The sequence below is a fragment of the Arvicola amphibius genome, chromosome 11 (assembly GCF_903992535.2).
Source record: "Arvicola amphibius chromosome 11, mArvAmp1.2, whole genome shotgun sequence".
Lineage (NCBI taxonomy): Eukaryota > Metazoa > Chordata > Mammalia > Rodentia > Cricetidae > Arvicola > Arvicola amphibius.
In genome coordinates this window covers 98,321,726-98,344,441 of record NC_052057.2, presented here as the reverse complement: position 1 = coordinate 98,344,441, position 22,716 = coordinate 98,321,726, and the positions used below count along the sequence as shown (strand labels likewise).

General features: G+C 44.0%; 1 protein-coding gene across 2 annotated transcripts in view; it reads right to left on the bottom strand.

Moving 5' to 3' along the window:
• The window catches only part of Tdrd7 (tudor domain containing 7), a 65,430-nt gene that overhangs the window by 20,284 nt on the left and 22,430 nt on the right, over positions 1–22,716 (bottom strand). For both annotated transcript variants that reach the window (XM_038346951.2, XM_038346950.2), the window contains exons 6-10: positions 20,983–21,200; positions 9,686–10,269; positions 6,947–7,133; positions 4,218–4,329; positions 1,895–2,097 (exon numbers count right to left, since the gene is read on the bottom strand). In XM_038346951.2, coding sequence (XP_038202879.1) covers positions 1,895–2,097; positions 4,218–4,329; positions 6,947–7,133; positions 9,686–10,269; positions 20,983–21,200 — 1,304 coding nt within the window. The remainder of the gene's footprint in view (positions 1–1,894; positions 2,098–4,217; positions 4,330–6,946; positions 7,134–9,685; positions 10,270–20,982; positions 21,201–22,716) is intronic.

Below are 22,716 nucleotides of genomic sequence, written 5' to 3'. Positions count from 1 at the left end.
AAATCTCAAAAAATCCATTCCATTACCAGCCTGCTTTATCTGTAAGGTTTCTGCTGATGTGATAAACACTATGACCAAAGCAACTTGGGGAGGAAAAGGTTACTTCACCTTCAGGATTATTGCTCATCATTGAGAGAAGTCAGGGAAGGAACTAAAGGCAGGAACTGAAGCAGAAGTCATGGAGGAATGCTGCGTATAACCTTGTTCTTCATGGCTTTACTCAGGCAGGTTTCTTATACACCCCAGGAAAACCTACCCAAGGGTGGTGCTACCCACAGTGAGCTCGGCTCGGCTCTGTCACATCGTCAAGCAAGAAAATACCCTTGCAGGATAATGAGATGGGGGCATTTTCTCAATTGAGAGTCCCTCTTCTCAAAACGTACTAGCCTATGCCAAACTGACATAAAACTAGCCCTTACAATGGGGTACATGAATTTTAATCATTTTCAAAAATTATGATCAACATAAAGATTTAATCTTGGCCATTTTTGTGGCCAAATCACAACATATATATAACAACAATTCATAGTCCTATTTTGTTAAAAGCCTAAACATTTTTGTATTAAGTCTTTAAAATGTTCTTTAGTACCCACCCGATTCTTTCAGTTGAATATTCTATAACTTATTAGTTTGTTCAATTGGAGCACTACAGATTTAAAAAATGTTCAGGCTAACAATAAATATTTTCATGGATTGACTTCTTCCTCATGCTTTTTAATCTTTATAGGAAAATTCCATATAAAATTATTTCTACTGAAGAAACTGTAAAATAAAAAAAAATCTAATCCATAAGAAATAATTACTAGGTCTTGTCTGTCATTGTCCATTTACTCCCCTTGCTTGCTTTTTCCCTAGTAAGGTGATGTCATTTCCCCTTCTTCCTCCCTCATTTTTTGAGTTATGTGGTATCAGTTATTTGCCTAAAATCTTTTTCTTTTCTGATGATTTTCTTCTCTTCTCCCTCACTCTTTTTTCCTTTTTCTTAAGTGCATGTGTGTGTGCAAACATATGTGTTTGTATGTATGTATTAATATGTAAACCAGAGGTCGATGCCAAGTATTTTCCTCAACATTTCCTATCTCATCTTTTGAGACAAGGGCTCTCGCTGAATGGATGACTTGCCCGCTGAATCCCAGCATCACCTTGCCTTTGTTTCCGAGAGCTGGGAATATAGATACCTGCCATAGCAGCAGGGTTTTTGTTGTTGTTTTGTACTATGTACAGGCTAGGATGGAATTCAGGTCCTCCTGCTTGTATGGTAAGCACTTCCCTGCTCCACAATATCCCCAGACCCTGATGACTTACTTTTGTAGGAGGCATGTAGGGCCTGTGCTCACAGATAACCACTAGGGAAACCAGGAATGTTAAGAATGCAGGGTTGTCTCTTTAAAAGTAAGAGATGTATAACCTGTTTTCTGCCCAGAAGGTTGGAAATGGAAGAAGACTGATAAATAGCCCGGTAACCGCTGTGTTATCCATAAGGCAGGACCACACTGGCTCCCCCAGACCCTTACCTTGAGCCTATTTCTCTCCACCAGTCGACAGAGTTATCCTCCCCCAGACTCTCATCATGAGCACTGTTTACTTTGAGCCTGCCTTCTCAGTTAATCTATAGAACCTATCTTTACGGACGATGCTACTTGTTCTTTACAAGGGTTTCAATGCAGTTATGTGGTAAGCTTTGTTGTGCACATGGGACTGAGTTAACTGTCACTAGGAAACTTTTTTTCTAAATTGTGATGTGTTTAAATGTACCTAAAATAAACAGATTCTCAAGGTTTGAACCAACACTGGCTACTGCCTCGTGCTGAAACAGACTTCCTCTTGCCGCTCTCCTGGACTCCCACCCTACCCCCACATACTTCACACTGAACAGTGACCACCACAGTGGTACCTGGAGATGAACTTCTAGAGATTTGTCGCAGATGGCCTTGAGGCAGGTGGCGTTGATATTGATATCGTCTTCTCCTGAGGTGTCATACAGAACCACCAGGGGGATGTCTGACTTGTCGAGTATCTCCACGGCGAAGATCTTCCCACACGTTAATGATTCCACCACCTTCACAAGGTCAGGGTCATCATTCAGAATCTCCAACCCTGGAAAACAGCAACTGCTTTCATTTCTACTTAGTCACAGAAGCGTCATGGACAGACAGCCTCAGTGCCTATTTCGACCACTCGTTGATTTTCCGATGGCAGCTTCATTTCCCAGTCTTCTTTACCTTACACATCTGTAGATAAAGGGCGCACCTCTTTAAGAGACACATTAGAGCAGGTACTCTTAATATAAGGAGACTGATGACCTAGCAGAGCTTTATCACAGAAGGAGCAGCCTTCAAGTCATATGTAAATGTGTATGTAAAACAAGAGACTAACACGAACAAGAACCTGTCAATCATACTTTGTTCTTCTTTATGTTTCTGGAATTTTAATTTATTTATTTTGTATTTAAATAACATTTTTTCCATTTATTTCACATACCAACCAGGCTCCCCTCCCTCTTCTCTTCCAGTCCCCTCCCCTTTTGCATCTAACACCTCCCCCATCCACTCCTCCATCTTCATTCAGAAGGAACAAGCCTCCCATGGGCTTACACAAGCGTGGTATATCAAGCCGAGGCAGGGCAGTCTTCCATTTTCAGTTAAACCTGCACAGCGACTTTCCTTATAAAATTAACATGTATTACTGAAAACCGAAATATTCCCTTTCCTCCCCCTTTCCTCTCTCACTCTGAGGACTCCACAGAGTCCTCTGATTCATCAAAGGAAATTGATGTTCCATCCAGCACAGGCATCAGGTGCAATGTCACTAACTACTCTTTCAGTTCTTTGACAACTGAAATCCAATATAATGCATACATGGCAACTAAACTAACCTAAAACAAGCACCCCATTTCCTATAGTCAGGGCCTCTTTCTCTACTTTTCTCTTTGACTGAGCTACAAGGCAGACTCCTGCTCTTCCCACTCTCAGGACTCCTAGTGCTGGAACTCTCCTCACCCTTTCAGTCAGCATCCAGACTCTCGGCCTGCGCTTGCAATGCACCCTTTCCAGACCAAAACCAATTTCACAGTTTTTGATCAGCTCTTCAAAGCTCACTGGCCTTATCCTCAGACTCAGGCCCTTCAGAGACATAAGGATCATCCTTGTTGTGGGGAGACTGCCCCTCCACCCTTTCTTCTTTTTTCAGATAGGGACTCACTCTGTAGGTCCACACTGGTCTGGAACTGACTATGCAGTCTGGGATGACTTCCAACTTGAGGTCTTAGACTCTGAAATGTTGATATCACAAGTGTGAGGTATTTCTGTAGAGGGCTCATTTTCATGTAAGAACTATGAGAGATGGCTCAGTGGTTAACAGAGCTCCCATCCTTCCAGGGGACCCGAGTTCAGGTCCCAGCATCTACACCGGGGGGCTCACAATTGCTGGTAACTCCAAGTACAGAGAAGCTAATGCCTCTGGCCTGCACAGCCACTTGTATACATGGGGAATACAGACATTTTATGTATGTGTGCCTTTACATACACTCACAGGGAGAGAGAGGGGGAAAGGAAGAGAGAGAGAGAAAGAGAAAATTTAGAAAAAAAGAGTTATGATACCTTTTAGAAGTGCAAGCCTCCTTGCTACAAGGCCTAATATCATTAATCTTACTGTGCCTTCCATGCCTTATTCCTAGTGCCATCCACACGTGCATATTCCTATGCTCTGTAAAGAGGAAGTGTGTGAGAACCAGCACACAACCCAGTCAGATCACCTAGGTGCACAACGGTTTGCTAGCAGAGAGCCTCTCCACAGTCCACCTCTATGGGAGGGCTGATGGGGAGTGACTGAGCGAGTCCCATGATACAGGATTGTATGGGCTTTAACTAAGACAAAACAAGTATAAACCCTTTCAAATGTCTAGATGAACTTTTTATAATAAAATGCAATGAGATATGTTCTACACAACAGATATATCTAACAGAAAAAATCCACTCCCATCTGCATCATTACTACATTAGACAGGTTAGACAGAACATCTTACATACGAGCTCATTCACTCAACCTTTTAAGAAAAACATGTTATGAGCTGGGAGTTGTAGGTCACATCTATAAAGCAGGCACTGAGGAGATGAGGTGGGAGGAGTTTAAGTTCAAGGCCAGTCTGGGCTATGTCGTGAGAATTTCCAAGCTGAAGGGCTAGACTGGTAACAGGGTTTTCTAAGAAGCCCACTTACCTGCTAGTTTGCACTTCGTAGCTTGGAAGGACAGGGAGCAGAAGCGTGGGTTCAGTCTGTATGCTTTACTCTTCTCAATATTTTCACAAAAGCCATAGTCAACATAGCACACCTAGGGAACAAAGCAAAGCCAGTCACGTCTATGACCAAAGTCTTCATCCTTATTAAAAACTGTAATATATTTAACTGGATTTAATTTATTCCAAAATCAGCAAGTGGTACCTTTAGCTGTCTCCTCAAAGCCAAAGGAAAGGCACCCCAGAAGATGACAACAGGCTGGCCTCAGGGTCCCATGTTCCAGGCCACTGTCTGCCACCTTACCCCTTAGTCAACAGAAGAACAAGGCCAAGGCAGAGCAGACTCTGAGGCCTCACCAAGGCCATCAATGCTACTGTCTGGCTTCTCCCCATCTTCATCCAGTGCTGTATCATCTTGTCCTTCCCACCACAAGTCTTTCCCATTCTCAGGGGCAATAGCTATTTCCAGAGAAGCCATCAGCCCTGTAATACTGGCCACATTCTAGAATCCCAAAGCAGCACTTTGACAGCCTGCTCTGGACCATTGTGCTCCTAGGAGATGACATATTTCTGTTGGGGGCAACAATGATGCCAGGTTGGACAACAGAGAATTCTATTTTTTTTAAAGGAAAACCTAGTGTTTTCTTACGGTGCACAGAGCTAGATTATGTCTTCACACACCTTAGCAAAGGCCCAGCTCTCGGACAGAGCCCGGAACTGTACATTCTTCTCACTGTGATGGTTAGCGTGTCACCTTTACATAACCTGGAAGTGTCTCGGTGAGTCTACATCAGGATGGCCTATAGAATGTCTGGGGGACTATTTAAACTACCTCAATTGATATAGGAAGACCTGGGCTCAAAATGGGCAACACCATGCCCTGGTTTTGGACCCTGCACTGAGCACCAAGCATATATGCATTCATTTCTCCTTGCTCTTGCTGCAGACGGACTAACTGTTCTGTTTCTGCCTTGACTCTCTTGCAGTGAAAGACTGCATCATGAATAAACCCTCCTGAGTTGTCTCTTGTCCGGATACTTCATCACAGCCACAGAAGTGTGACTGCAACACACACCGGTGGCACAGAGATGACCTTTACAGCACGCAACCAACTCTGCTGAAAAGTCCTCAAGACCACAAAGACTCTAGTTTTTAAAATAAGGTCTCGCTATGTAGCCCTGCCTTGCCTGGGACTCGTTCATTTAGCCTCTGCCTTCCAACCTATGAAAGCTTTTTTTTTCTTAGTAACTAGAAACTAAGTTTTACTATCATGGGTTTAGAATAACTAAGAATCTGAGACTGTTGAAAACTTATTATGCTTTCCTAATGAAAGCACATGATAGTTATTAAGAATAAATACAAAGCAAGCAACAAAAGGCAGACAGAAGTTGGCTAGAAAATAGCAGGCAGGTGCCTGTGTCTTCTGAAGAAAATGGGGTACATGTGCCAGCAGGAAATGAAGATAAATACCTCCAAAGCAGAGTGTGAGGAAGAAAAGCAGCAAGGAGCCCTCTAACTCTAGACCGTGTGGTTGAGTATGCCTGGCTGCTGAACAAAGCCTCCCTCTCAGGCAATGATACTGGACTCCGCTGCCTGGACCCAGGTTGTGGCAGAGTCCAAAGAGTCAGCTGTTCATCACTCAGTGCACAAGTTCACCTTTCCCACCCTTAACTACTACTTCCTCTTGCAGGCCTCAAGACTCAGGCAGCTTTCATTCTCATTCAAAGCAATCTACAACAGCAACTTAATTTGTTCTTCCTGGACCTATGGCATATACTCTGATGCTAGGACTCAGTGTGTGAAAGATGAGGATGCTAGAGAAAGTCTGGCCATATTGTTAGCCTAGCAGCAGACTGCAGCAGGAGCCCTCCAGAGTCTCCACAGGGTCTGTCTGCAGCTGGATTCACCGCACTGTAGTTTAGTGGTGGTGGCAGTAGTGGTGGATTTTCGTTTGTTCTGTGGACACGGGAGACTTAACTTGAGGCCCACTGTTGTTTCCTAGGCAAGTGTTTTAGCTTAGTTAGTAACTGAGACCATCTCTTACAAAGTTAGCACTCAGGCTGCTCCTCCTGCCTCTGCCTCCCAAGTGGTTGGATTACAGACCTGCACCACCAGGTCCAGCTGCTAACATATATTTATATGACAACCACAATTCACAAAAAACTTGTTCCTGGATGGGCCCATATGACTCACACACCTGTGGTCTTTACTCTAGGAGAGCAGAACAAACATTTCAGCTTGAGACAGGACAGCCAGCAGCGAGCACCCAGTGCTTCCATTTCTGACTCTCTGGCACCATCAAGTGGCCACAGATCTCAGTGTCACCTGAACACTCTGAGCTGCCAGAAGTCCTGGAGGCTGATGCCAAGGGTAACCCTGGAGCAGCCCAGTTCAGGCTAAGACACTGAGAGGAAGAGGAGTGGCTGCTTCCCCAGGATAAACCTGCTTGAAGCTGCTCACAGAGCTCCTCGGAGTTGTGGTGGGGAAATGTCCTTCTGATTAGATCTGAGGGCTGCCCCCTATCAGAGGACTTTAGGAAACTGAGGGATCATGACTACCACTGACATAAAAGCAGATGCGGACAGCTGCTACAGACATTATCTTCGAATTTCTACTGAAAATCACACAGGATATGAAAGGACAATGAGAAGCAGCAATCATATCTGAAAACCGGTAACGTATCTACCTCATGCTAGACAAAACTGAGCTTGCCTTTATCTTGTTCTCATCAGTGGAGATGATCTGCGCGCGTAACCAGGCGTCCTCCTCTGCGTTGACTGCCAGCAGCTGCCCCACATGCACGGTCTGGACTGGTGTGACTTTGGGGTTCTTACTGTAATACTCCTTCATCTCATCCTCCATCAGTTCCTGAGCAGCTGAGTAGTCTTTGCCTACATACCTGGATTGATGAGTAAACAAGAGAGTGATCTCTGGGTGAGTGATCCACAGTGGAGCCTGGCTCCCCTGCAACCATCCTCACTCCCAGTGTCAGCTGCTCACACCAGCAGGGGGAGGAGCTGTGCTTAGGGAACATACTCCAAGTGCAGGAGGCAGGCTGTGGAGATCACAGCCTAACGTGGCAATGTTTGACAGTCCTGAGAATGACCAGGTGAAATGTAGGCATTGGAGGCCCCAGGGAGACACCATGGAGGCCAGATAAGTCCTCCAGAGTTTGACTGAGGCTGCTGAGATCTCTATGGGCTACTACAAAAAGAATCTGGCAAATAGTTTTACCCTGGCCAAGGCTGCATCTCAGAATTCTAACGCTTTGAAAAGCAGGGAAACTACCAAAAGAGAACAAAATTAGATCTGGGGATTCTATGTGGCAGAGAAATTCCCTAACTTGTGCCAAGCCCTGGGTTCCATCTCTGGGCTCCCTTCAAGACAGACAAACATAGCAACACAATGCCCCCAAAAAAAACTTATTTAAAAAAAATCTGAGTTAATTACAACAAAATGTTGTGTTAGTATCTCAGAGATGACACGTTCTGGCTGGATGCCTCTGAAATGTATAGCCTGAGCAGTACTATTTTCAAACACACCCCAGCCTTTTAAAAACAATTCTAATGCTGACTTGCAGTCCTTTGATCCAGTGTGTTCAAAACACATTCTTTTCTTGTCTGCCATGAGCAGACAAGGCTGTTTTCTTGCCTTTCTTAAGGGCCACATTTCAGGATTCTAGATCTGGAAAATCAAGTCTGGCTTATAAAGTGAGAATATCTCAGCTACATGAAATTTGCCAGCTGGAAGAGCACCCAAGCTACCCAGCTCAGGAGAGGGGGAGGCACAAGAACCCTGCTTCTTGTATTGCTCCAGTTTTTACCCAGGGCCTCAGGTGATTTGAGGAAACCCTAAGAACCTGTTCCTTGTGGTCTTAGTAACTAGCAGCAGGACAGAAGATGGCTCATTCCCTGTTCTAGAGAGAAGTGGGAATGCTAGAAAGAAGTTTTACTCAAAATGCAAAGACTGCACCTTTGGAGACACTGGCTATTTTAAGATGAAACTCTACATCTCTACATGTAGTCTTCGTCCCTGGACTGCTTAGATCCTTTGTCAGACGCCATCACTCACACTTACTGAGTGCAGTGAGCGTTAAGGAGAGGCTGAATGTGGTCTTCCACTGTGATCTCGTCTCTTGGGAGCCTGGGACTTGGTAAGAGTGCCTACTTGAGGGCCTGAACTGAGGTGATGGGAGTCTGCCCAGTGCAAAGTCCTGGCAGGGTCGTGGAGCTGGAGCTGGAGCTGCTCTGCTCCCAGAACAGCCAGTAGAGATGGCTGGCTCCACTCATGGGTGAGGACAAGGGATGGTACTACAGCTGGGTGAGAGCGGGCAAGAGCAAGTACAGGTTTGTGCACCGTCTCCAAATTACCTGAGGGAGGGAACAGAGCCTGGAGTACAGACCAACCTCAGCATACCACCAGCACGAAGCTTCACCTGCACCCAATAGTCCATAGAAACCGCAGTCCTAAAGATCCTTCCCGGCAGTGGAGCCAGGTATCATCGCCTTTTTAGCCTCAGCCTGCTCAAGCCCTGGAGCTTTAATGTTGTCCAGCTCTTCCTTCTGGAAGGACTCTGATGTGGGCTTTCTCTGGGCTTTTCTAGCTCAGTTATGGGTCCTGGGAAGCCCAAACCAGAGGGCCATTTGGAGTGAAGGGGACTGAATTCTGTTTTGCTTCAGTGTTCTCCCCTCTACCCAGCCCCAGCTCAACACAGACATAGGTTCCTACTTCAGGAAGCAGCAAATTTCAATCTTCCTACATACTCTGGATACTTCATAGTTTTCCTCCAAGTCTAAGACAAGCATTCAGAAGCAAGCTGATGTTTTCATTCTAGCTATCAGCTGGGCGGTGGCAGCGCATGCCTTTAATCCCAGCACTCAAGAGGCAGAGCAGGCAGATCTCTGTGAGTTCAAGGCTAGTTTGGTCTTGGTCTACAAGCGCTAGTTCTAGAATAAGCTCCAAAGCTACAGAGAAATCCTGTCCCGAAAAACCAAAATATAAATAATAAAAAATTATAGCTCTCATTAACCAGTTAAGTGAAGGTTACTTGTTCCACTCAGTGGTATCTAAAGGCTCAAGTCAGTAGGCACCTCTAGGCCCAGCAGCTACTCTGAGATGTATGGTGAAGTTAGCTACCCTGACTTTTCAGGACTGCTGGTTTGAAGAAGGCTTGCTGTTTGCAGGTTGGATAGAAATTTAATGTTTTTGATACAGTTGTCATGATGCTTATTACGTAGTGTTTACAGGTTCATATTATCATTCTAATCTTTAAAAACTATTACTCATCCTTTCTCCTAAGAATGTTGTGGGCATTTAACAAATATTAGCATATTTCTGCATTCACTACAACCCCTAAGGGAGGCATTCGTTCTTCACTCAACAGCATCCACACAAAGGATGGCCAAGCAACAACACTGCACCACATCTTAACAACTAGAAATGCCAACTTGCCTGATAACCACATCATTTGTGTTGCTTAACTCAACCACCAGCACAGAAGGGGAGGCCTCGGTAGGGATCACCAGAGGCGGCACCGTTACGTCCTCCACAAAGTCATCAGCACTTTCAGCCATGTTTTTTTCTATCTGCAAAAACTCTTTTTCGATCATCGCCTTGATGTCAAAATCTCCTTGTGCCTGCCCTTCATCCTTTAAGCTCTTGTCAGTGGGCAATGGGAGTTTCGCATAGAGAATTGCCTTCTGGGCATTCCCGGAAATGTAGTTTATGGTGCACACATCAGAGAGCGAGGCAAGATTCTTTAAGGCATCTTCAGGGAACTTGAGTTTGTATGTGTCCTCATATGCTTTGGGGAGTGCGCTTGCCCAAAGGCCACTTGAGTATTTCACCAGCAGCTCTGCCACTTTCTGCTTGACATCTGGCATCACTGTTGGACTCCCTTTCGATGGCACCTCCTGCTTGGGAGCAGGCAGTGGGGACGGGAGCTCCTTCTCAGGGTCTTGCTCACTTCTCAAGGACTGCTCTTTCTTGGCAGGATAAAGAAGTAAATCTTGACCACCACCACAAGGTTTTTCTACCTGAAAATTTTAAAGAAAGCAAATGAGAGATATTTCAACGGCTAAGAGAAACCTGAAAGCACAATAATATATTTTACATTTGAGAAAAGCACCATTTTCAATTCAAGATGCAAAAGAGCATGACTGTTACTCTTTTTAATGTATCACCTGACAGGCGGCAGGAGCCACAGGTTAGAAACAACAGAGCAAGAAAGGGCATTCATTTCACTCTGAAGACAGTGAAGACTTAAACTGCACCAGGGAATGATGAGGCTTCTGCCCTGACAGTATTTTACCAGAGTCAAGCCTGCAAAAGACACTGGACCCAGGGTGGGATGAGGCTGTCAGGCCTGCACCATGGAAGGAACGCATGGACTGTTGAAGTGTGTGGGATGCTCCCTTCCTCTCCTTCGTTCCTCGGCCTTCTCCATGGGATTCTTTGGAGAAGATGGCCCAGGATAAGGCAGCAGGAGCAAGCACCACAAGAGCAGGGTAACTGAAGGCACTGCCATCCTAATGTAGCCTCTGACTTCACTTGCCTGAGAGGCACACCCTGAGAACTGATGGCGCTGCTGTCCTCTAGTTTGAAGATCTTCTCCTGACAGACCTGGACTGGCAACTAACAGCCTCCTGCCCAGTGCAGTTCCCAACTCGTGAGCTAAGACGGCCTTTTAGAGTTTAAAGACTGACAGATCAGAAGAGTCGTTTCCAGGGTGTATGTGAGGTGGCAGTCAAGCAGCTCTGCAACATTTCTGAGCTTCCAAAGCCTAGACAGCTACTAGTTAGCCCTTCACAAAACCAGATTCCTCACCTTTACCCTGACTTCAAATTCACTGCCTTCTGGAATGGTCTCTGCTTTCAGTCCCATTTGGCTATTTCTCAACTACAATTCAAATCCTTAGAAGAATCTGCTAGGGTGGTTACGTTTATAGGAAATCACCCAAAACATCAGACTGCTTCCTGTTTTATTGCTGTTGTTTGCTTCTTGCATTTTGCTTTTAGGCAGGGTTTCCTGCAGCCTAGGCTGGACTTAACTCATTAGATAGCACAAACTGGCTTTGAACTAGTTTTTCCTCCTTTCCTCCCTCCATCCATCCCACACCCCTTCTCTTTTAAGAAAGGGTCTCTCTACATAGCTCCAGTTGTCCTGGAGCTATGTAGACCAGGCTGGCCTCAAACTCAGAGATCTCTGCCTCCCTAGTGCTAGGATTAAAGGCATGGGCACATGCCTGGTCCTGTGATCTTCCATTTTTTTTTAAGAGTTGGGATTATAGGCATGTATCACCATGCCAGGCATAATCAGAATACTTCTGCCGACTGGCCAGCTTACTAATGAAGAACATGACTTCATTTACCTCACTTATGTACAAAGACACCGCCAGAAAAGACCTTTAATAAATCAAAAGACATGGTCAGAATGACATTAAAAGATTCCTTTTGGAGTTGGGCATTGGGGCATACTTTTTTAATCTTAGCATTTTGTAGGTGAAGGCAGGAAGATCAAGAGTTCAAAGTTATCTTAAGCTACATAATAAGTTTATGACACCAATCTAGACTACAGGAGATGGTGTCTCAATAAACAAATAAGCAAAAAACACAAGATCCCTTTTTGTCTGATTTCATATTCTTCATGATGCTTAAGGAGCGGGGAATATTGGGTTTTCTTCCCTATTCTTCTGTCAACGTGTGCTTAAGTGTCAAGGAAGAAAAATCCCAGACCTTTGAAAAGCCCAAGAAATCACTAAGAAGTAATACAGTGTGCGTGTACCAGCTGCAGGCCTTTCCTGTGCCGTCACCTGCCACAATTTATGTACCTGTTGGAAAGTTGCAGTCACATAAATATTTGCGGTATTCCTTTGCTCCATGGCTCATCAACTTCTTAAATCTATTTAAAAAAAAAAAAAAAAAAAAAAAAAAAAAAAAAAAAAAAAAAAAACTTCTTTCCAGTGCTAGGGAATGAGTTAGAGCAAGCATTCTATCATTATGCAACATTACCAGCCCTTCTCTATTTTGAGACATGGTCTTGCTCTGTAGCCTTAGCTGGCCTTGAATTTGTCATCATCTTGCCTCAACCTTTGAAGAAGAAAGAATTACAAGCACCATCATGCCAGTCTGTGTTGTGCTTTAGCATGCTGGGTAAGGTCTCTGAATTTACGCTGAGCATCCAGGGGAAGGTTGGAAAATATACTTCCCGGAAAAATGGAAAAAGGAGAACACAATGCTGCGAGTGGCTGTCGTGTGAGAGATTCCGGTTGTGTAATTTCACGCTGAGACACGGCAGTCTCCCATATCCAAAGCAGACGAGGCTGCTGTCCTGCCTTCACCTACCAAGCTCCTCTCAACCCCTTCTCAAGCGCATGATGGGCTAGCTAGTTCAGCAGAAAAAAGGCCATGAGCCTCAGTCCACAACTGCATGTGTCCCCATTTAACCCCTAAAGGACACATTTTTCAGCATTATGATGCTTTTATTTCCAGAGAAGTTATCTGAAAATATAGGGAACGTCAAGGCTGATGTGGTTGGTCCCCGCCCCCCACCCACTCCAGTGCTAAGCCTCCATCTCTTCCTATGTGTTAGGTCTGAGAGAAGTGATGGTGCTCCATTAACCCCAGCAAATGTCTGTACAGTCTCTGTGACTCTCCCGAGCAGAAAGCACTGTTTTTGACAGAAGTTACGGACAACTTAGCTACTTAGTAGAAGTAAGGCAAATGCACAACCCTATTTTTTTCTAGTCCCTATTCAAGAATAATCTGTGCTTTTCAGACAGGGTTTCATGTAGCCCAGGCTGGCCTCAAACTTGTTGTCCATCTGATGACCTTGAACTCCTTGACCCTATCTCTACTTCTCAAGTGCTAAGACTGGAGGTATGCTCTATTATATCCAGCTAATTCCAGGTTAATCTTAAAAGTCAAGTAGAAGCAGTATGTGTACAAGAAGTCTGTCTGCAGCATTTAGGTCAAACTCTGCCAGTCTGCATAAAAAGTGAATAGCAAGAATTTACCCAAAGTCCAAGCAACAGTTAGGAAATGGCTTAGAGGACAGCTCCCCCCCCCCCAGAAGTTTACGCTTTTGTCTATGGTAAACACTCCTCTCTTCCTGACTTCCTTGGATTGTAAATTCCAGTGAGGTTGTAGTGGATTTTTCCTTCTTTCAGATAAGCCTGGGTGTGTTCTGGTAGCTATGGCTATAAACTGTTTCCTTATTTCAGAAGGGAGGCTGAAGGCCTGAACTTATTGCTTCTAACAGTCTGGCCTGCTGACTAAGATTAAACACATACCTAACTTAGGAACACACAATCTAGCTATACAGTTAATTCAGACAGCATTCAACATTTCAGGCAGATAAATGTATTTCCTGCTAAGTTTAGGGACATGGGAAACATGTTAGAACCAAATATTTCATTAACCAACCTTTGGAGAATGGCTTCAAGGCAATGCTTCTCAACCTTCCTAAAGCTGCAATAGTTCTTCATGTTGAGGTGACCCCAACCATAAAATTATTTCATTGCTAATTCATAACTGTAATGCTGCTGCTGTTATGAATTGTAATATAAATATCTGTGTTTTCAGGTGGTTCTTAGGTGACCCCTAGACATGGGTCATTTGACTCCTTCCAGAGGGGTTGAGACCTACAGGTTAAGAACCACTGGCAAAGGGTTTCTCAGTTCAAAGGGGAATATACATGGAAGACATCATTTAGACTTAAAAATTAATATTTTTTTAGTTCATTTGTTTTAAAGTTTCCTACAGATGGAAGCTTGCTTTTTCTGGTACTCTCTCCTCTGACTGCTGTCTCCCACCAAGCATGGCATCTCTAATTCTCTGGTAATGTGCTTACAAAGGAGACCTAAGCATGGCATCTCTAATTCTCTGGTAATGTGCTTACAAAGGAGACCTAACTCTCTCCCTGTACCCTCCAAGTCTCTTCACAGCTAAGGAACCATGGTTATACTGGATTGTGAGGTCTGCTCTTTTCTGTACCCTGGCCCATGTCACAGAGCTTAGAATTTACACATGGGCTCCTGCCTCAGCTCCAAATGCTGATACATAGCTTTTTATAATTTCCTGCATGTGACATCCAGGAAGCCACTTCTACTAGATTTCCCAGGAGAGGGCTTTTGCAATTTCTGGTTCCTCTGGCCCACCTGATTCAGGCACATTCCTGGGGTGGGATCAAAAGCTCCCCAGCTCCCACCCCCACCGTGGGCAAAGACTCAGCATCTTAACTGTGCTTCTGTCACCTTTCTGTTTTGTAATTTTGACTCTGGATGTCCACTCTCCATCAGTCTAGTCATGGGACCTGCACCTCCCACATAAGATGTGCCCTCAACCTCCTTACAAGAGATAGCAGTGATGTAAGACATTAACACTCTATACCACAGAGACAAGCCACCTTCTGTGGTGACACCAGAAGATTCTATGTCAAATATGCCTTATGTCTGCTATGCTCACAAGTTCATTCTATTCAGCCTCATTTCTACCTAATTTGAAATCAAACCTTGCCAGGTTTCTATAAGCTTCCAGGAGACTAATCAGGATTGGTGGGTGTAGGTCCAAAGAAAAAACATCAACTTCCTTGGACAGCTGTGTGTTCGTACAGATGATGCTCCCTCCTCACTGTGACCATTTTCTCCTTAACCAGGAGGGATTTCCTTTCATTTGAGTTTTACCTGGGAACCTAGTCTCTGAAGAATCACTTGCCAAGAGCACAGCAGAGGCCTCTGAGATTAACTGTTTCTATGGAAACAGAATTTTCTTTAGGGTTCTAGAAGAATCCAATAACATCCAAAGAAACAGACTTCCCACACCATCTATATGGGTGCAGCTGTGTTGCCACAGAGTAGCAGTTTTATGTTGAAGCTTTATATAATGTCCCAAACTTCATTTTACATGGCTATCTCACTGAAACTCAAAATGGTACAATAAATGCTTTTATTTACCTATAGATCTACTTTCTAGCACTCCATTTTAGCATTGTCTAGCAAACATCTAGAAAAGGTCATGGACTCAAAATGAACCAACGCTAACAAAAAGAATCCAGTTTAAAAACTGAAAACTCTGACATTGGTAGTGAAGGAAAGACCTCCCCCCCCCAAGAGCCTTTCCTCGACAATGACCATTTCTGTCACTGTTCACAAGCCTGCACCTTATGCTCACTTCATAGAAGACTGCTCAATCGATTCCTTAAAAGGCAGCCTCTCTGTGCTAATGGGAAGCTGACTGGCAGTCAGAGCTGAGAATGAGAAGGAAAGAGCAGGTGGTGTCACTGAGCCACAGTGACGACAGACTGACTGGTACCATCAGAGCAAGTGATGCTCTGAGGCAAGGGAAGCACTATGTTCAAGGAAAGACAGAACCCAGCTACCCCAGCTAACTCACACCACACTCACCTCTGCAGCAGTGCCCCACATAACCACAGCCATGGTGCTGAAGGACCTGGACCAGTGGGTTCTGTTTAAGAAGCACGATTTGCGGTACATCCCACGGAAACTTAAAGGTAACATAAGAAGTTCTCTGTTGCTAAGATCTCTGCCGTCCACAAGCCATCTGCAGAGAACCTTTCCCTACCACCCTGAAGATGGCTGTAGAGGCAGACCCTCTTCCCTGCCAACTCTCACCTGCCTGTCTGATACTTTTTACTGATGCTGTCTCTAGACACACAGCAGCAGCACCGTTTCAACAAGTATAAACTTCATGGCATCTAGGTCCAAACTCAAGCCATCCGTTCACACATTTAGAAGATAGTGGAGTCTTCCAGCTGTATCTATAGAACTTTCTGGGATGCTTCTGACTAGGAGCTGTGGCTCTCACTGTACACTAGGCTTTCCTCTTGCTCTCATTACCTCTGGCAGGGCAAAGTAAAGAGAAGGGATCCTTTTCAAGGTGGCACCAATGCTCATCCCCGTTTCTTCATCTGGAACCTTTTCCACTGAGTAGCATCTCCAGCTTGCATATTAACTTCCTCTGTAGGACTGGCTGGTCATCCCACTGCTTCAGTAATGGCTGTGTCTGCTGTCAGGCTCGGCTGAGGTTTCTGATGCTCTGCTGACAGCTGCTTTAAGTATTTTATCTCATTTAATTGTCCTAACAATCCTATGACGTGTAGCTTAGTTATCTCACAGAACAGATTAGGGCTTTAGAGGGTGGTATGTAAGCCGGAAGTTATACAGCTGAGAAGTGACACCCCTAGATGTGCATCAGAGGCCTCAGAGATTAAGTTTACTGTCTCTATGGAATTAGAATTTTCTCTAAGATTCTCTAAGACTGTAGTTCCCAGTCAGGTTGAGATACTTTCCAACCCATGTGTACGGGCACAGTTCTGTTGCCATGGAGCAGCAGTTTTGAATTGAGGCTTTCAATCACATTCCAACTCAGCTGTGATCTAAGCTCTTCTGTATCCTTCCGGCCTGTGGGTAGCTTAGACAGATGGCACACCATTTCTCAGCTTCTCTATGCACTGTGCCATGTGCCAGTCAGCTTCCATCTAGTCAAAGGTCTACTGAGACTTCTCAGTTGTAGCACTGTGTTCACCAGGACTTCCTTTTGGTGCTGAAACTCTGGAAGCCACACTCCATCTCTACAGTACTGCGGTGGACACTGCCAAGCTCTCCATCCCTTCACCACCGCTCTGCTGGCAGGCTGTGTGTGTGCTACTGTGAGGGTGAGCAGTAATGGTACTCACACTGCTCATGCTCCACTTCCCCAGGGTTCACTTCTGTTCATGAACAGACTTTGTTTTAAGGCAGCCCATTTTGCATGAGCCGACAGGAATTACATTATATCCAGCAATTAGCTCTACAATCCCATCAGCACAGATTCCTGCACAGAAGAGCACAGATGCAAGTGAGGAAACAGCTGCAGCCTCTGCTTTTTCAGATGCTGTGCAGATTGCAGGACTGCTTCCCGGTCAGAAGTCCTGCAGTGCTAACTAACGGTCAGTGACTGCATGGGTCAGACAATGGTATCCAACAGAAAGGCATGGAAAAGCAAATCGTCTTTGTGGAAGCTGTTAATAATTAGTGTCATCAGGCATTTCCAACCACTCATGACAGCTTACATTCTGTAATATTATGTTACCAGTCACGACATGTCAGCTTCTGTGACTAAGGCCTGCTGTGCCACCAAATAAGGACTAATTCTCTGGGGGTTCCAAAGCTGTCGTCCAGCAGGTCTTGAGGCCATGGATAGAAACTCTTCTCAGCTGGGTACATCTGATCCAGCTCAAAAGCCTAGCCTCTTGGCTCTCCACACTGCTTTGGGCAGGACACTGGAGATGGACATGCCAGTGGACACAGAGATGAAGAGGCTGTTCATTCCATCCGGTTCTTGGTAGGTTTCGATCCCCTGCCACCCCACACAGAGCACTTTTTATTCCCTTCCTGGATGGCAATCGTAACTGGTACAGGCCTAGCAATTATCTGTCCAATGATGAGCTTCCTCACTGGGCAGCAAGTTCCATGAGGGCAAAGACTATGTTTGTCTTGTTTTCTATCTTATGCTCAGAATCTAGGTCAGTGGCTAACAGACCAGTGTTTTGCAACTGCCAGTCAGGTCTAACAGAGAATCCTGTCTAGAGCAGCCAGTAGACATTACAGCCCTTCTCCTAGGCGTGGATGGGACTCCCCATAGCTAAGACAGCTTCTCCATCATTTCCAGTTCTCCCATAGCTGTCAAAAACCACAAAGTTTGTCATCACTATGACTTTATAGTCTCTCCAGCTGAGCACACCTTCTGCTACCTGAGTGACCAAAGGTTAAATGTCACACAACCCAGCATCTACGTCTTAGCAATAATCCTAGCATTCAAGGAGCTGAAGCAGGAGCACTGCTGTGAGCTCAAGGCTAGCCTGAGCTACAAAGTGATAATATCCTGTCTACAAAGGAAAACTCAGTGTCATCTAGCATCCTGACATGGTCCTGCACATGCCTGATCTGAAGCTCCATCAAGGTGAAACCTCACAGCTGCTATTTGGTCCCTGAAGCTGAAGCTGTCCTGCTGACAGGCATATGGAAACACCCACAAGCATGTGTCTTTGGGTGGTAGGACTACAGGATAGTTCTATTTTTTAAAATGCTGAGTTGGAGTTTATTGGGAGAAAGATAACACATGCTTAAAGTATGGGCAGACAAGATGAGATGCCTAAATATTTTAGCAATAGTTACGTACATATGACTTAGTGAACTTTGATGTTGTGTTGTTGAAAGTATATAATGCATAGCCCAGTTCAAAGCTTAAGCAAAGTTTTAAAATTAAGTAAAATTTAAAAAATAAAATATGGGCCAGGTATGGTGGCAAGGATATTTGTATTTTTATAACTTAGATTTTTAATCTTTTTCACTGTGTTTTATACAGCTGGAGAACTTAAAAGACAAATATCTATAATGCACTTAGATTTTTCGTCAGTCATGTTGAGCCACAGAGCAAGGGCCCATTTCTAATCCCAGACTTTCAGCGTTGCCTTTGAGTCTGATGTTGGTTGTGCTAACACAGTATGTTATCAGTGTTTCTGCTCTTCGTGGAGGAGAAAATAAAGGCACAAAAGGGATTATAAGCATCGTGCAACTGTTTAAAGCCAGGGAGAAATGACCAAAGAATAAATGAAACACTTAAAAATACTCAGAAGTTGCCGGGCGGTGGTGGCGCACGCCTTTAATCCCAGCACTCGGGAGGCAGAGGCAGGCGGATCTCTGTGAGTTCGAGGCCAGCCTGGTCTACAAGAGCTAGTTCCAGGACAGGCTCTAAAAAAGCTGCAGAGAAACCCTGTCTTGAAAAACCAAAAAAAAAAAAAAATACTCAGAAGTTAAAAAATAGGTATGAAAAGTATCAACAGACACCCAAATGACTGACAGTCTGTGGTATCTGAGACACACTGTCTGCCATCAGCACGCACACTGGCAGTACTGCTCCATCTAGAAAGTCCTACTCGAAGCCAAGAGAGACACTGGTAGAGAACGAATTCTGTAGTTCTGCTGCATGCTGAACACTCCTGCCTGGGCACAAGATGACTATGAGGTACAGGTGGATCAAGTGCTGAAAACATAACAAAAAAGTTGGTTGCTTCAGTACCTAAAATCTAATAGGAAACCATTCCTTTTAGGTAACAGCCTAATATCAACAGACAGATACTTTTGTCAGACAGAATCCTCTGGGTCTCTGTGGACATGCAGAGAAGCAAAGATGAAAATTTCTCCAAAAGTAATAAACTGAGCTACACAAATGCTAGTAATTATAATAAAGTATAAAGCAACCAATAAGGCAATATATTGTATATTCTTTAAATATAAGCTCTGAAGAATTCCTTATCCAAATCTAGCAGCAAGTTATCTATGTATCGTGACCATAAAAAGCTCTACAGTCATTTTAAATTTACTATAAAGTATGAGATTATCATTGGATTCTTTAAAAGTAAATAACTGAATGCATCTGAGATAGGCTGACAAACTGCTAACAGCTCCCTCAGGAGTAAGGTGGCTGAGGGGACATCAATACCAGCATGCCACATTCAGGGAGAATCTTCCCCAGATGAAGGGGAACAGAAAATTTCCATCTTAGGAACAAGCTCTATGCTTTAGACACACAGGCAACATTCCCCTGAATGTCTGTCATTCCTGCACTTACCAGGAAATGGGGCAGTGTCTCCAGTCTGACATGGCTTGTTTCCCTACTTCACATGGAGAATGCTAACATCTGCCACACTGCCCTAACCACATTTTTCCATAGCTATTTACCCCACCAGCCTTCATCTCCATGCTTCCGGAACCTAGGACAGAGATTAGCACAAGCAGTGTTGTGACTGGAGAGGGAGCAAGCAGGATGGCTGTATGGAATGGTGACTTCTGCCTGGAACTGGGCACTAGACTCAGAGGGAACAATCGCCCATGGGGGAAAACAGTGACAAAACACACACTTTTCTTAGGCTAGGTGCTCAAAAGATAAGGCGACCTGTACTTTCCCCAATAGGTTTGGGGCCCAAATGTATGATAAAGAAAGCCCTCTATCAAAACAAGCATACTCCTCAAGAAATTGATTCTACCAACACAGAAGCACCCAGCAGGTGTTAATGCTGTCATTTACGACAGCTGCATTTTGAATAGACTCTATATTCATAATTAAACATCTAGAAAGTACTTGGGTGTAAGAATCTCTCTCTCTCCCTCTCTCCCTCCCACCCCCCTCTCTTTCTCTGGCAAGACTAAGTCTAACAATCTGTTCTGATTCACCATCTTATTATAATCACTAACTCAGAGCAGAGGTGGCTACAGAGAACTTTCAATCTAAAGTTTCTACTATGAAAGGAGCCTGTATGGGTCTCAAATTGAGTATATTAGCAGTTCCAAACAAAGTTCTATGTAAAAACAATTAGCACAAATAACATAAATTTGTTCTAGCTCAAAGTCTTCAAAGCTGCTCAAGAACATGCTGAGACTAATACAAACTGTTAGCAATAAGTGCTAAAAGGCAAAGCAGTCAATGTTTATTGGCAGAAGTTCAATCAACACAAAGTAGTACACAGTATATATTATCAGCTACTAAATGCATCTTAAATTAAGACAAAATAGGTAAAGCACTTCCAACCTTGACATTTTTCTTGTAGGATTAGGAAGCCACGTGTGTTAATCTTAGAGACAGATTAGTGCAACAGCACACGTGAAGCACTCTGCTCCCATGACTAGGGACTTGGGACCTGCAAGCTGGGCAGGGAGGGGCATAAGAAGGGAAGAAGGAGGAAACACGTACCGTGCAAATGTGAGGCCAGTGTTCAAACTGCTGTAAAACTCCTTGGTTAAGGTCTTCTTTATAAAACTCTTTGTAAAAATGTGGAAGCTTAGATATCCAAATGCCATTGTCGTGCTTGTCTAGTATCTCCTTTATGCGGTTCTGAACCTCGTCCGTCTTATTAGTGTGAGAGGCGGGAGGCGTGACATTTGGTTTCTCAACAGTCTGATTTAAATTATCTTTAAATTAAAAGAATGATAGCATTAATAGATTACTCCCATCCCCTAGCATTTGCGTCTCTGACTTTGTTATGCTATGGGCATATGGAGCCGTGGGTTTTAGAAGACTGCGGGGTTAGCTGAGCAGCACTGAGGACCACCTCACCCTGTCACCCCCGAGTTTATCAGCAGGGCCAAGACACCTCCAACAAGGGAACTTACCCCTTCATTACTTTAAACATTAGGGCAGTCTTGCTGCATAAAATACATGTTTTACCATTTAACGCTTCCTAACTGCAGCTAAGGAAGGCACCATTTTAGGTAATGTAAATGTATGAGCAGTGCTCAACTCAAAGTTATAAGAAGTTTTCATTTTGTTCCACAAGGCACAAAAACACCTTAGCAGGAAGAGTGAAGGACATTTTATAAAAGATAAAAGGATGTCCAGGTTTTCCAATTATAATGAACTTTCTCTTTTACAAGGAAAACAATTTAGCAATTCACAAAATTCCCAATACTATGAAACAACCCCAGTTAGTTCATGAACACCAACAACAGGTCTGGCACCCAGACATCACCAACAAGGACTGGCTTTTACTTCCCCAATATTTATCTCTCAAAGTTTTAGCTAGCTTCTTTCATACTCATTTACTTTTGATTTAAAACTCAGAGTGCCTGAGTTTACATACTAAGTGAGAGAAACCTGGGTGTTTCTGTGACCATTCTGGTATTTTAACTATGAAATAATATCAAACCTATTTAGAATTCTACTAGAATATATATCAAAGCCAGGCGGTGGTGGTGCACACCTTTAATCCCAGCACTCGGGAGGCAGAGGCAGGCAGATCTCTGTGAGTTCGAGGCCAGCCTGGTCTACAAGAGCTAGTTCCAGGCCAGGCTCTAAAAAAAGCTGCAGAGAAACCCTGTCTCAAAAAACCAAAAAAAAAAATAATAATATATATCAAAGTATTGAAAATCTAACACCTACATGAAGAATGTATTTACAATTTAAGCAGATACCTCTTCTGCTAAGCATAATAATTTTTAATTTGTTTTTAACTAATTAATGGAGATAATATATAGTCTAGTCTGGGGATACTGGTCTCTAAGGATGCCAGGTACCAAAGGGAGTTTTCCTTGAGGATACTGACTCCTCTTCTCACTAGAAGACATGATGATGTGTCTCTGGTAGTCTTACACTGGCACAGAGAGCATAAGGGTCCAGAATACCATATACATGTCCTATTAAGGAAATACTTATTCAATTTGAAACTCTTAAAAGGAGTATACAACTTTACCAAGTAGTCATGGTTTAGAAAATGCATATGCAAAACAATTCTTATCTACAAAAATCATATTTATTTTCATAAGCAATACTGGAAGAACATTCCTTAGAAAAGTAATTTGAACTCAGCAAGAGGCACATGCCAAGCAGCAAATTGTCTAGTCACACTCACACTGAGCACATGGTCAGCAGTCCGTAAACCTGCCCCTGGTAAGAGTACTCAGCGGACTAAGACACTGCTTGCAGAAGACA